The 13,667-nt window shown below is 59.5% G+C and overlaps 1 protein-coding gene across 1 annotated transcript in view; it reads right to left on the reverse strand.

Annotated features, from left to right (window-relative positions):
- The window catches only part of NOTCH3 (notch receptor 3), a 35,001-nt gene extending 23,329 nt beyond the window's left edge, over window positions 1–11,672 (reverse strand). The window contains exons 1-12 of the mRNA XM_042928738.1: window positions 11,555–11,672; window positions 8,937–9,015; window positions 4,962–5,104; window positions 4,541–4,879; window positions 4,325–4,447; window positions 4,003–4,236; window positions 3,242–3,397; window positions 2,966–3,151; window positions 2,179–2,292; window positions 1,551–1,664; window positions 715–948; window positions 492–602 (exon numbers count right to left, since the gene is read on the reverse strand). Of these exons, the coding sequence (XP_042784672.1) occupies window positions 492–602; window positions 715–948; window positions 1,551–1,664; window positions 2,179–2,292; window positions 2,966–3,151; window positions 3,242–3,397; window positions 4,003–4,236; window positions 4,325–4,447; window positions 4,541–4,879; window positions 4,962–5,104; window positions 8,937–9,015; window positions 11,555–11,672 (1,951 nt within the window). The remainder of the gene's footprint in view (window positions 1–491; window positions 603–714; window positions 949–1,550; window positions 1,665–2,178; window positions 2,293–2,965; window positions 3,152–3,241; window positions 3,398–4,002; window positions 4,237–4,324; window positions 4,448–4,540; window positions 4,880–4,961; window positions 5,105–8,936; window positions 9,016–11,554) is intronic.
- Window positions 11,673–13,667: the final 1,995 nt, after the last annotated feature.

Consider the following 13,667-nt stretch of genomic DNA (forward strand, 5'->3'; position numbering starts at 1 on the left):
CCCATGAAGAAACATGCCCATCCCTGAGTCCGGACACCCTCGTCTAAGTTCCAGGATAACCTTGAGCTGATACGGGGACACCCTCAGGCCAATGAGAGAGCATAACCTCAGGACTAAGTGTGGACAATCTCATTGGACAAGCATATGCAAAGAGAGGGGCAAACTCAGCAAAAAATAGGGTGATTTCACCTTTGCCCCCAAAAGACCCCCTTTCTGGGTGGCTCAGTCGGTTAAGTGTCCGACTTCAGCTCAGGTCATGATCTCTAGGTTGGTGGGTTCAAGCCCCACATAGGGTTCTGTGCTGACAGCTCAGAGCCTGGAGAGCCTGCTTCGCATTCCGTGTCTCCCTCTCTCTCTGCCCCTCCCCCACTCATGTTCTGCCTCTCTCTCTCTCTCTCTCTCTCTCTCCCTCTCTCTCAAAAATAAGTAAAACAGTTTTAAAAATTGTATATTAAAAAAAGACCCCCTTCCCATGGCAGCCACTTGCCCACCTGTGAAGCCAGGCTGGCAGACACAGTCATAGCGGTTGATGCCATCCCGGCAGACTCCAAAGGTGCAGGGGTTGCTGGCACAATCATCAATGTTCACCTCGCAGTTCACTCCTGGGGAAGGGGAACATGGCAGGGTTGGCCACCACTGAGCCCCACCAGGGGCACCGTTCCCTGTGCCCCTCCAGATATACGGTTTCTGCCCCAGCCCCGCCTCCAGCCCCACCTGTGGTGCCGGGAGGGCAGCGGCAGAGATACTTGTCCACCAAGTCTAGACATTTGCCTCCGTGGCGGCAGGGCTGGCTGCGGCACTCGTCCACCTGGCTTTCACAGCGTGTGCCTGTGTATCCCGGGGCACAGGCGCAGGAGAAGCTGGCGATGCCATCCACACAGCGCCCGTGGTGGCACGGGTCCGGGGAACAGTCATCCACGTTGCGCTCACACAGAGTGCCTTCGAAACCTGAGGGGGGGGGGGGGGGGGGGGGGGAGGGGGGAGGGGGGGGAACCAGAGGATCAGGCTCCACCCACTTGCCAAGGTCCTGCCTGCAGCCGTGGCTCCGCCCCAATCCTGGCCCACCTCTACATCACGCCCTGCCCAGCTAACCAGCAGGAGGTGGGCTCAATTCAGGCTCCGCCCCTAACTCCCTCCGGCGACAGGCTCCAGGACACGCCCCTGGCCAATACACTTCCACAGATAAATCCCATCCCTCGCTGTACCCTGCCTCCAGTCCTTACACTACCAGCCCTGTTCCGCCTCACTCTCTGCTCTGGACTGGAAATGGGGACACATGGGAAGTGCCTGGGGATAGAGGAGTTTGGGAGCGACACGCCCCCTCTACCTTCTAGCACCAAGTATCTGCCAGACCCATTGGCCCCAACCCTAGCCTTACCGCTGCTAAGGTCCATCATTGGCTCCACTCCCTGGCTCTGTCATTGGCTCTACTGAGGTCCTGCCTTGCTGCAGCCCCGCCCCCAAGTTTTCCCCAAGGCTGTTATTTGCTTTCTGTCTCTCCCTTGCCCCGCCCCCAGACTCTTGCTGGCCTATCAACGGCCCTCTCTCACCCTCTGCGCAGCGACATTCGTAGCCATCGGGCTGGTCCACACATTTGGCTCCATTCCGGCAAGGTGTGCTGGCGCACTCATCCACATCCAGCTGACACATGGCCCCGCTGAAGCCTTAGGGTAGGGAATGGGACGGGCAGAGGTCCAGACCGGGTCAGAGAAGTCACCCGTTGCCAACCCTGCCTTGTTTGGGTGGGATGACTGTTCACTTCGTTTTAAATTAATTTCAGGGGCGCCTGGGTGACTCAGTCGGTTAAGTGTTGAACTTCAGCTCACGTCCTGATCTCATGGTTCGTGAGTTCCAGCCCCGCGTTGGGCTCTGCGCTGGCAGCTCAGAGCCTGGAGCCTGCTTTGGATTCTGTATCTCTCTCTCCCTCTCTCTCTCTGTCTCTCTCTCTCTCTGCCCCTCCCCTACTCACACTTTCTCTCTTTCAAAAATAAATAAACATTTTCTAAAAGGTATAAAACTTTTGTAAAAATAAAACAATAAATTGACTTCAGTGGTGTTCATTGCATGTGGTTTCTGTTACGATAGCTGCCCACTAACATGGTCTTACAGGCTCCCAACCTGCAGCCTTTGCCTCTGCAGGGACCTGTCTTTTTCAGGCTCCCTGGCCAGGGTCCTCACCCGAGGGGCAGGTGCAGCTGAAGCCGTTGACTCTGTCCTTGCAGACCCCGCCATTAACACACGGGCTGCTCTGACACTCATCCACGTCCACCTCACAATAGGTGCCTGTAAAGCCTAGGGAGTGAAGGAGGGGGATTAGGGCGGTGGGGGTTAGCCTCTGGCCTAAAGGGAGAGCAAGTGGGAAGGTATTCCCTCTCCCACTCTAGACAGTTCCCCTGAGCCTTGCTTGGCCTTGACCCCCAGCCCAACCCTAGATTCAGCTTTTGGCCTTATGGTGGACCCTCACCCAGCTGAGGCTCCAACCGATCCAAGGATGATGAGACCCCACATGGGCGTTGCCTTCAGACCGCCCTCTTCCCTTTGCAGTCCTTAGACTATGAGGGGTCCTCAGCCACCAGCCCAGGGCCCACCATAGCCTTGGGCCCGGCCTCAATCCCACCAAGACTGTCTGCAGGCTCCACCTGGACCCACACCAGCCCCTGGTCCCGCCCTCATCTCACCCCCTGGTCCCGCCCTTATTTCATCCCCACCCTCCAGTGGATCCTATGGCACAGACTCCACTCCCAGCCCATCTGAGGTTCTAAGGACTCCATGTGACCACACCCCTAGCCTTGCACAAAGATTCTGCTCTGGCCCAGCCTCCACCTCCTTCCAGGCTTCAGTCTCTCAGGGTCCCATTGCAGACCCAGTGTCACTGTGTGTGTCGGGGGGTGCTCCTTGCTGTCTGCAGGCTTCCCTCGCTCACCCCCAGCCTCAGGCTCCGCCCCCACCACACCCCCCCACGCACCTGCCATGCAGATGCAGGTGAACTGGCCTATGCGGTCGAGGCACGTGGCCTGGTTGCGGCAGGGCCCCGATAGGCACTCGTTGACGTCGGTCTCGCAGCGCGGGCCTGTGTACCCACGGCCACACTGGCACAGGAATGAGCCCTGTGTGTTCACACACCGGCCCAGGTGCTCACACGGGTTGGCGCCTGCAAGAGCAGGCACCGCCAGTGTGAGTGGGGGTGGCTAAGGACCTGCCTCTCCCCTCCCTCCCAACTCTCAGACCGCGCCCCCCTCACCAATGGAGCACTCATCCACATCCTGGTCACATGCCCCGCCGGTGAAGCCTGGTGGACAGGTGCAGATGGCCCGTCCGTTCACCGGGTTCGTGTCACAGATAGCATCCTCGTGACAGGGGTTGCTGACACAGGCGTCATCCAGATGACACAGAAGCCCTGGAAAGGAACAGGCAGAGTTCAAGGGCGGACCCTCCAGCTCTGCCCAAAGGTCCCACATCCCCCACATATTGGTTTGTGCTTTGTTTCTATTAACCTGCAGGGTATCCAGTAGGCTATTTTTCCCGATCATTTATAACGCAAACTTCCCAATGTACTGAAGAGCTAATTCATACACCCACCACCTAGCTTCAACTACCGTAAGCTCTATGTATCTTTTTCCTGAACCGTTTGCAAATGAGTTGGAAACACCCACATATTGTTTTAAAATTTGTTGACTCCTTTTCTGATTCCATACCCTCAAGCCTTGGCTTCTGCAGTAGCCTCTCCCTGACATGCCCTGCCCTCCACACCCAAGTCCCCCTCCCAAGCACCTTCCCTGACCCTTTGCCACTTGCAAAGGTCCCCTCTCCTCGGTCACGGGATAGCTCTCCATTCCCATGGCTACTGCCCCGGACTGTGGGCCGGCCTCTTCCAGGCTCATCCTGCACCCCGTAGCTGGCCTCCAACCTAATCATCCTAACGCTCAAGTCAGACTCCATCCTTTCCCCCACCGTGGAACCATCACTGGCTCCCTGCTGCCTGCAAGGAAAACAGCCACTCACCAGTCTTGCCCATGGGACAGGCACAGTAGAACGAGGCCACGCGGTCATGGCAGGTGGCCCCATGGAAGCACACGGCCGTGGCACAGTCATCGATATTCTGACTGCAGCTCTCGCCTGTCCAGCCGTTGACACACACACAGCTGTGGCCACCCAGTGTGTTGAAACAGGTGCCCCCGTTGTGGCAAGCATTGGGCTGCAGCTGGCATTCATCCACGTCCTCCGTGCAGAATTGGCCTGTGGCACACAGACACGCCAGTCCAGCCACCGGGCTGCAGGCACACCCAAGGTCTGCCACCTGGCTATTCTCGGCCCTGGGGCTCACCTGTCCACTCAGGAGGGCACTGGCAGTTGTAGGTGTTGACGCCATCCACACACGTGCCCCCATTTAGACAGCGGTGCCCTGGACAGTCATCCACATTCACTTCACAGTTCTGGCCCTCGAACCCTAGCAGAGGAAGAGAAGGCAAAGATGGTCAGTGCCAGGCTGGCCTGCTGTCTGTCCACTCCTGCTGCCCTCCCCAGGGAGCGGCTCCCTCACCAGGAAGGCAGGCACAGTCGTAGGTGAGGTCGCCACTCTGTCTACACGTGCCCCCGTTTCGGCACGGCGAGGGGGCGCAGGGCACTGCAGCGTTCTCACACAGTGGCCCCGTGTAGCCAGCTGGGCACTGGCAGCGGAAGGAACCAGGCGTGTTGAGGCAGGTGCCACCGTGGCGGCATGGCCCTCCCACCCGGCACTCATCCACATCGCTTCGGCAGCTGCGGCCCTGGTAGCCAGGCGGGCAGGAGCAGAGGTAGCGGCCATCGGGCCCCACGGAGCAGCGGGCACCATGGGCACAGGGGCTGCTGAGGCAGGGGTCCGGCAGAGAGCAGTCGGGACCTAGAGGGACCAGGAGAGGGTGAGCTTGGGCCATGCCCATCCTCGCCTGCCTTGGGCTCCCCTCCCCCAGACCGTCCCTTACCCCGGAAGCCACGGGGGCAGCGGCAGGAGAACCGGGCAGCGCCTGCCACCACCGAGCTCTGGCAGACACCACGGCCAGCACAGGGGCCCGAATGGCAGGGGTCCTCCAGCTGGCACCGCTCGCCCACCCATCCTGGAGGGCACCTGTGGGCAGAGATAGCTTAGTACCGGGCAGTACTAGGGTGGTATGGGGCAGGAGAAGCCCAGACACAGATACACACAGGACTGGCAGAAACACCAAGCAGGGGCGCCTGGACCGCTCAGCCAGTTAAGCATCGACTGTGGATTTCGGCTCAGGTCATGATCTCACGCTTAGTGAGATAGAGCCCTGCATCCAGCTGTGCTGACCGCAGAGCCTACTTGGGATTCTCTCTCTTCCCCTCTCTGCCCCTCCCCTGCTCGTGCGCTCACGTGAGCGCACACGCGCTCTCTCTCCCTCTCAAAAATAAATAAACGTTAAAAAAACACACACACACGCAAGCACACAGCCCAACGAACAGGCACCCTCATCCATCCATGCAACAAATATTCACTGAGTACCTACTATGTTCTTAGCAAAAGGAATGCAGTCGCAAACACAAGAAAAGTCGCCCCCCCACCCCTTATCCTCACAGCCAAGTTGGGCAAAGAGAAGACACACAAATAATGAATTATATAACATGCCGGCATGGGGTGGGGAGGGCCACCAAGAGTTTAGTGGGCTTTAAGCGAGGCCCCAGAAAAGAAATGCCCATGTCCCACAACATGTGACTCTGACCTTATTTGGAAAAAAGAGTCTTTGCGGATGTAACTAAGTGACAGACATCAAGATGAGATCATCCCGGATTTTCTAAATGGGCCTTAAATCCATTGGCAGAGGGAGATCGGGGAGGAAGCGTTAAAGGCCATTTGAAGACAGAAGCAGATATGAGTGTTGCACCCACTAGCCAAGGAGCACCTGAAACCACTAGAAGGTGGAGGAGGCCAGCAAGGACTCTCCTGCAAAGCCACTGGGGACACACTGGCTGCCAACACCTCGATTTCAGACTTCTGGCCTCCAAAACTGTGAGAATAAATTCCTGTTGTTTCAAACCACCCAGCTTTTTGGTGGTTTGTTATGGCAGCCAGGAAACTAAGACACAGGATAAGGGAGATGAGTGAAGAGGGAAGGCAAGAAGGATATTTTCAGACTGCAGAAGGTACTGTGTGAGGAAGAGCCTTCCAGGCGGAGAGAAACACAAGGTCTCAGACTCCAGAAGACAACCTCTCAGGCACACACACACACACACACACACACACACGCAGAAACATACACAGTTGGACATACTGGCCTAGGGAACATTCAGACCCTAAGCCACAACGCAGTTCACAGCCACAGCTCTGTGTGGACAGACCCTAACTCTCCCACATCCTCCTGGCCTTTCCTGGAGGCACATTCGACCCTTCCTGCCATTGGGAGGGGGAGATAGACACCAGTTCTGGCACCCTCTTACTGGGATAGAGTCCTTCAGCCTGCAGCCCCTTCCCCAAACCGACCAAGGCAACCTTGAGTAGGAGGGAAATAAAACAGTTGGTCTTGAGACCGGAAACCTCCAGAGAGACACCGGCGGGGGAGGGGGGAGGGGAGAAGCGGGGATAGGAGGGGCAGGGGGACGGGATGGGGGGGTGGAGAGCGGAAGGTTGGAATGGTGAGAAGGCCCAGACCCCGCCCCCGACGCTGCCCACCCCTCGCGCAGTCCCTCCCTCTGGCTTGTCCCAGTCGCTTGGGGCTAGCCTCAGGCAGCTGACTCAGTCCCTAGCGTCACCCACAAGATTCCCCCCACCCTGGCCCCCAGTGAAACAGGCCAGGGCAGGGCAGGGGTGCCGATGGTGTCAAGACGGGAGGGCCCGGCTCCCAGACCCCTCCCCAAAGACCCTCAGGGCAAGGACGTCGGTCACGACTGCACGCCGAGAGGGGGCGCGCCGCGCCGGGCTCCCGGGATTGCGGGTCCCACCGCCAAGCAGGGCGCGGCCGCGCGGGCCCCCTCCCGACGCCCCGGGCGGGTTCCCACGCTCTGCGCCCCGCTCCCCTGCCGACCGGTCGGGCCGGTTCCAGCCTCCGCCCGCGCCCCGCCCCACTGACTGGGCTTTGGGGGAAACCAAGGCGGGGGGGGGGGGGGGGGGAGAGGAGACTTGGTTGGGGGTCGGTGGGAGGGGAAGGGAAGGGGGTGCGGCGAGGGCTAGGAAACAGACACCAGGGCTTGAGAGGCTACTTCGAGGAAGAGGTTTGGGGGATCCGTGGAGGGGTGACAGATGGGGGCGTCCCTGAAAAGATACGAGTATTTAGAATCTTGAAAGAGACTGGGGGGCCGTGGGGAGTGGTTCCCACGGTCCACCTCCGGGGAGAGCCCGCTCCATCCCGGGTAGTCCGGGCTCCGGGCGGCCGCGCGAGCCGGTGATTCACCTGTTGAGGGGCAGGGCAGCTGCGGCAGCATTCACCTGTCGGCAGTATTCCAGGTGCGGAGCTCCACGGCGCAGGCGCTCAGCTCCGCGGCTCCGCCTCCCAGGTGTGTGGCTCCAGATAAGGTCACTTTTTCCCTCACGTCCCACCATGGCAGACTCCCAACCCGAGGAGCCCGCTCAGCCAGGCTGAGCCCCCACCTGGGTGAGCCCAAGTGGGGCTCCAGTCAAAGTACGTGTGTAACTTCAAAGGGGCTCTCCTGGATCTAAAGTCACCCCAGAACCACCCAGCTTGGGCCTGGCACACATGGTCTTGAATAAATGAATCCGTTAATGAATCAATAATGGCTACTAGGTGACGGGCTATTACTAATGATGATATTATAAAAGGGATCAAGCATTTCCCCCATAACCTTGAGACGTTGCCCTCTATGGCACCTATTTCCTGAGCCCCTACCATCATTATTATTATTTATGGAGCATTTACTGTAGGCTGAGCACTATGCTGAGTTCATCACATCAAAATCAACCTCATAAAGAAGGAAGTACTGCCCCATTTTCCAGATGCAAAAGCTGAGGTTCAGAGAGCTCAAAGCACCTGCTCAGGGTACCCCCGGGTCCATAATTCAATTTTTTGATGTTTATTTATTTTTGAGAGAGAACGAAAGAGAGAAAGCGAGTGGGGGAGGAGCAGAGAGAGAGAGAGAGAGAGAGAGAGAGGGAGGCGGGAAGACACAGAATGCCAAGCAGGCAGGCTCCAGACTCTGAGCTGTCAGCACCAAGCCCGATGAGGGCTTGAACTCATGAACCTGGAGGTCCTGACCTAAGCCAAAGTCAGAGGCTTAACAGACTGAGCCACCCAGGTGCCCCTCCCGGAGCCCAGAATTCAAACTGAGCTCTGTCTCCCTCTGCTCAGTTCTTTCCCAGCCCCTGCTCTGCTCCTCCCAGCCCTCTGCCTTGCCTTGTATGATCCAACAACCGAATTCTTGAAATCCTTCATGGTCACAAGCCATGAAGAAGCACCCCTATTTCACAGATGCAGTGAGATTCAGAGAGAGGTGACTAACCCAAGGTCATGGTGCCCCCGTGACCCCCACCACTGTGCCCCCACCACTAAATGTTGATATATGGGAGGATCCAGTTGGGGTACCCTGTACTGCCAAGCCACTGGGATTGGTCCCTGAAGATCTGTTAATTGAATAATAACTACCTCCATCAGAGGCTTTACGTGTGACCTCAGGCGGCCAACAACTCTGTGAAGCAGGTGTTAGTGTGCCTGTTTTCCAGACAAGGACGCTGAAGTTTAAAGGGTTTGAGTCCCAGGCAGTGAGCAACACGATGTGGGATTTGAACCCAGGCCAGGCGGCCTGCAGAGCCCTTGCTCTTAACCTTACTCAGTTCTTAACCCTGCTCGATTCCAGTGGGGAAACAAGAGGTTACCCAAGCCATACACAAGTAGGAAATGGTAGAGACACCCATGGTGGACACAGAGGCCAGAGGAGAAGACAGACTACCTCCCCACACAGGACCCACTGATGGCTCGGAGCCAGGCACTCACAGGCAGGCAGCCTCCCGGGAGGGCAGCTGGGTGCAGCGACCTCCATTCATACACGGGCTTCCGTCCAGGCAAGGGGGGGCTGTGGTGGGGGGAGGGAGGCGAAGGAAAGTGGGGGGTCAGCCAGGCACCCAAGAAACCCCAGCTCAGAGTGACACAGCCCATCTTTCCCTCCCCCAGGCAACAGCTGCCACGGGCTGGGGGTGTCTCTGTGGGGCATGGAGCCCCCCCACCCACAGTTCCCACGGCCCCCCGCCCCAGCCCCAGCTGTTGGGGCTGCAGCTGTCCCTGCCCGCTCAAGCCCTGGGAACCACAAGGCAGGGGCGGGCAGGAGGAGGTGCTGACTCGTGCCAGATGTGGGGACTCAGGAAGCTGCCAGAATGGGGGGTGCAAAGGCAGGAAGTGAGGGTGCTGAGTGTTAAAGGGAGGTCTGGGGCTGTGTGCCCAGATCCCAGGGTAATCGAGAGGGCAGGGTAAGGAGACCTGGGCCCATGGTTCTTACTTTCCCCGATGTTGGACATCTACTCCAGCTGGGCAGACCTGAACAGGGCTCTGGTGAGAGGGGCCAAGGCAGGTACCCCTTGCACAGCCAACACTGGGTGTTACAGGGACAGGGTGTGGTTTGAAGGGAGGGGCGGCTGGCACTAGACATGTGCTGCCCTGTCCAGCGTCCCCATCCCTGAGGGCTATGTCCCTCTGAGGTGTGGCAGTCTAACTGTCCCGCCAGACTGGTCTGGGGTGTGGCTGGGTGTCAGCTAGTGGAGAGTTGTGTGTGACGGCAGGTGTGGGGCCTCTGTGTGTGTGTGTGTGTGTGTGTGTGTGCGCGCGCGCGCGTGCACATGAACGAGTCACAGATAGATGGAAAGAGAGGAGAGATGGAGGGAGACAGAGAAAGACAGACACAAAAAAGGAAACTAGAAGCAGGCTGCCTCAGAGAGGAGACAGAGATGACAAAGACAGAGGGAGAGACAGAACAAGGTGAGCTGGAGAATAGGACAACATGGCCTGTGTCCCCTTCCTCAGGGGACAAGCAGAGACAGGACACTATCACCCAGACAGGGGCCGGTGGGTGTTTGTGAACTCACCCAAGGGGCCACATGAGGAGCCACATGTGTGTGTGCTTCAAGTCCATGGGTGTCCAGATGCCTGTGCATGTATGTGCAGGCTGGATGTGTTGTGGGTCCCTGCATGTGAACCAGTTATCTGGGTATACAGCTGTGCGCCTGTGTGTGACCTGTGGATCCTCAGGTGGGTCTGTGTATGGGTTGGATGTGACTGTCTGTCTGCATGTATAAACTGGGTGTGGGCATATCTTGGATCGTGTCTACATGTGCTCAATGTGTGCAGGCGACGTGTGCAAGGCCCGGGGCTGGTGATCCACGGTACCTACGAACACGGGTGATGGCAGGAGTTCGTATGTCAGTGTGTGAGCTGCGTATCCACGTCTGCGGATGTCGTGTGTGTGCGCACGTCTACATCTCTGTATGTGTGACCCAGGGCTGTGTGTGTGTCTGCGAGTGTGTGACAGGCCATGTGTGTGCGCGCTGGCCCCGCGGGGGCGGCAGCTCCTGCCCGATCCTGCCCGGTTGGGCACCCGGCTGGGCGGTGGAGGCCCTTCCCTCCCGGCGCTGAGCCCCGCCGCGGCTCCCCGGGACCCCGGACCCCGGCCGCTCGGCCCGCGTCCCTCTTCCGCCGGCCAGGCCTCCCTTGGGGGTGTGCGCCCCCGCAGCCCCCGCCCAGGCCCCGCCGCCCGTCCCGCTTTGTCTGGCAAAGAAAGCGCGAGGCCGGCTGGGGGGGAGGGGGTGTCTAGACGGCGCGGCCATTGTCCCGAGCGGGGGAAGGGAGAGCGGGGAGGGGGAGGGGCAGGGGGCCCGGGCCGGCTGGGGAGGGGCTCGGGCTGCGGGGACTGGGCCGCTGGAGCGGAGCACGTGGGCTCGCGCCCCCCGCCCTCCTTTTCCCTCCCCTCGCGGGGGCGGGGTCCCGGGGCCGCCAGGTCCCGGCGGCCGGGGGAGGGAGCGGGGCCGCGGGCGGGGAAAGGGGCGCGGGCGCCGCTGTGGCTCCAGCTCCGACTCCAGCTCCGGGTCTTGCCGCGCTCCGGCCTGAGAAGTTTTCCCCGAGTTCAGAGCTCCGAGAACTTCGCGCCCCCCTCCCCGTCGCCCGCCCCGCCTGGCCGACCCTGGGTGTGTAGGGGGGCTTTTGTGCGAGGGGTCCCCAGCCTGGGGGTCCTGAGGCTCCAGTTCGTGACCTTCCCAGGACTCCGGACGGGCGTGCATTGGGAGCGTGCTCCAGACCCTTGATCCCCCCGATCTCGCGTCCCTGATCCCTGCACCTCAAGTTCCCAGCCCCTGATTCCTGGGTCCCTTCACCCCCCCCCCCCCACACTCTGATCGCTCCCGGATCCGTATTCTGCGGACCTCTGGGGCCCTGCCCCCTCCCCCCATTGAGTCCCTGCACCCCCGGGATTGGCACGTAGCCCCCGGACTCCTGTGCTCACAGCCCCTGCTCTGGTCCTTGGCTCCGAGGCCAGCCCTCCAGCCCCAGACTCCGGGGTCCTTAAACTCCGCTCTTACCCTCCCCCAACCCACCCACCCAGTCCCGACCACCAGGTCCCAGCCCCTCACCTGCAGCCCCGGGCCCCGCGAGCAGTAGCAACAGGGGCAGCGCCCGCACGGGCGGCAGCGGTGGCGGCGCCGACATCGGGCGACGGCGGCGGCGGCGGCCCCGGGTCCCCGGCCCCATGGCGGCCGGCCGCGACCCTCCCTCCTCCCTCCTCCCTTCTTCCCTGGGCTCCGGGCGCGTCCCGGGCCAGCCTCCGCGCCGCCAACTTCGCCAAAGTGAGGCTGTCGGGCCGCCCCGCCCCCAGCCCTGGGCGGCTCGCCCCGCCCCGGGGCCGGCCCTGCGCTCCCCCGCCCCCCCACCCCCACCCCAGCCCGGCCTCCCGGGGTCCCTGCCCACCCTCCACCCACACAGCCAGGGACCCGCAGATCCTTGGAAATTCAGGCCAGCCATGCGGTGAGGCGTGGGCTGAACCCACACTGACAGACACACCAGCTTCGTGAACACCCACGCTCCCAACACACACTCAGAGCCCAGGGACGCACACAGAGCCAGGGCACAAACACAGATCCACAGATCCTCCAAAACTGAGGCCAGGCACGTCCTAAGAATCTCACGCGCACACAACCACCCTGCTCCATTGCAGACGTATGCACAGAGCTTCACGGGGACTTAAGATATAAAACACAAACCCAAAGCTCAGGCCCAGCCAGGCCTTGAGCCTGGGACAGCATTTGCAGCCTCAGACCTCAGACACACATTAGGAAGGAGACCCATGCATGTGTGCGCACGCGCTCACACACACACACACACACACACACACACACACACACATCTTCTTACTCTCAGCTCTCCTGGAAAGCACCCCTCTTCCTCCTTACTACCCTGTGTGAACCCCAAAGGTCCACCCCAGCCCCCAGCCCCACCCATTCCCTTCACAGCTTCTCTGCTGCTCAGCCTTGCTCAATTTGATCAACTGGCTTTTCCCAAATCAGTCATGCTGCAAAGCCTCCCTGCAGCCCACTCTGTCCATGCGGGGATAATGGGGACCCCGAAAGGCGCCAAGCCCAACCCTGGAGGAGCCCTCATTCCACGGAAGAAAAAGCCCGACACAGAAACCAGCAGCTCTGGGGGTTCAGAGCTGGGCCAGAGGGAGGGACAGAGTGTGGGAGGGGCACGCAGAGGGGTTGGTGAGGGCCCTGCTTGAGGGTAGTTACTGATTTGTTCATTCATTTATTCAACAGGTGGGTATAAATCTCTGGCTTTATGTCTGGCTTTGTTCCAGGGGCTGGGGGTATACCTTCCTCCCCGAGAGGGCTCCCCAAAGGAGGGTCCAGTGGAGCTCAGCCTGGAAGGCTGAACTAGAGAGGGAAATGGCAGCAGAGACACAGGTTTGCACCCACAGGAGGAAGCAAAGAAAGGAGGAGGAGTGGACAGACCAGGGGTCACACGGGCCACCATGAGGAGGAGGAGAAAGAGGCCAGGCTGTCCCCCATGGTAATTTGGCTGCAGGGAGGAGGGATGGGTTGGGGATAAGGCGCTGAATCCGTGGAGCCTAGGGGTCACCTACAGGGGCTGAACATCTAGAAGCCACGGTGGGAGATTTTCACCACAGCAGCCCAGAAAGCTTCAGGCAACTTTTAACCTTTTTATTTTAAAATAATGTCAAATGCAAAAAAAAAAAAAAAAATTAAAATAAAATAATGTCAAATGCAGAATAGCATAATTTCCACATGCCCTTTGTCGGGATTCGCCAACCCTTTCCACGCTTTGCCACATTTGCTTGATCTGGATCGGTTCCTCAGCGTTTCCCTGTCTCTTGTGATATTAACATTTTGGGAGAATCGAGGCCACTCATTTCTCAGAATGTCCTCCAGCGGGCTGGCCTGCTCAGTCCTCCCAACCAGGGAGTATGTCTTTGTCCAGAACCACAGAGATGGTGCTGGTCCTCCCCAGTGCCTCGGATTAGGAGGTACTTGACATTAGTCCCCAACACTGGGGGTGTTACACTTCGATCACTTGTGTGAAGTTGGCCAACTTTCCCTACTATCAAGGGACTATTCTCTTCCGTCCCCTCCTCCCATAATAAATAAATATCAGTATCACGTGGGGAGATACTTTGAGACGATGTGACTATCCTGGTGCCCATCAAATGTTCACCCGCTGGGTTGGGCACGT

The sequence above is a fragment of the Panthera leo genome, chromosome A2 (genome assembly GCF_018350215.1).
Source record: "Panthera leo isolate Ple1 chromosome A2, P.leo_Ple1_pat1.1, whole genome shotgun sequence".
Taxonomy (NCBI): Eukaryota; Metazoa; Chordata; class Mammalia; order Carnivora; family Felidae; genus Panthera; species Panthera leo.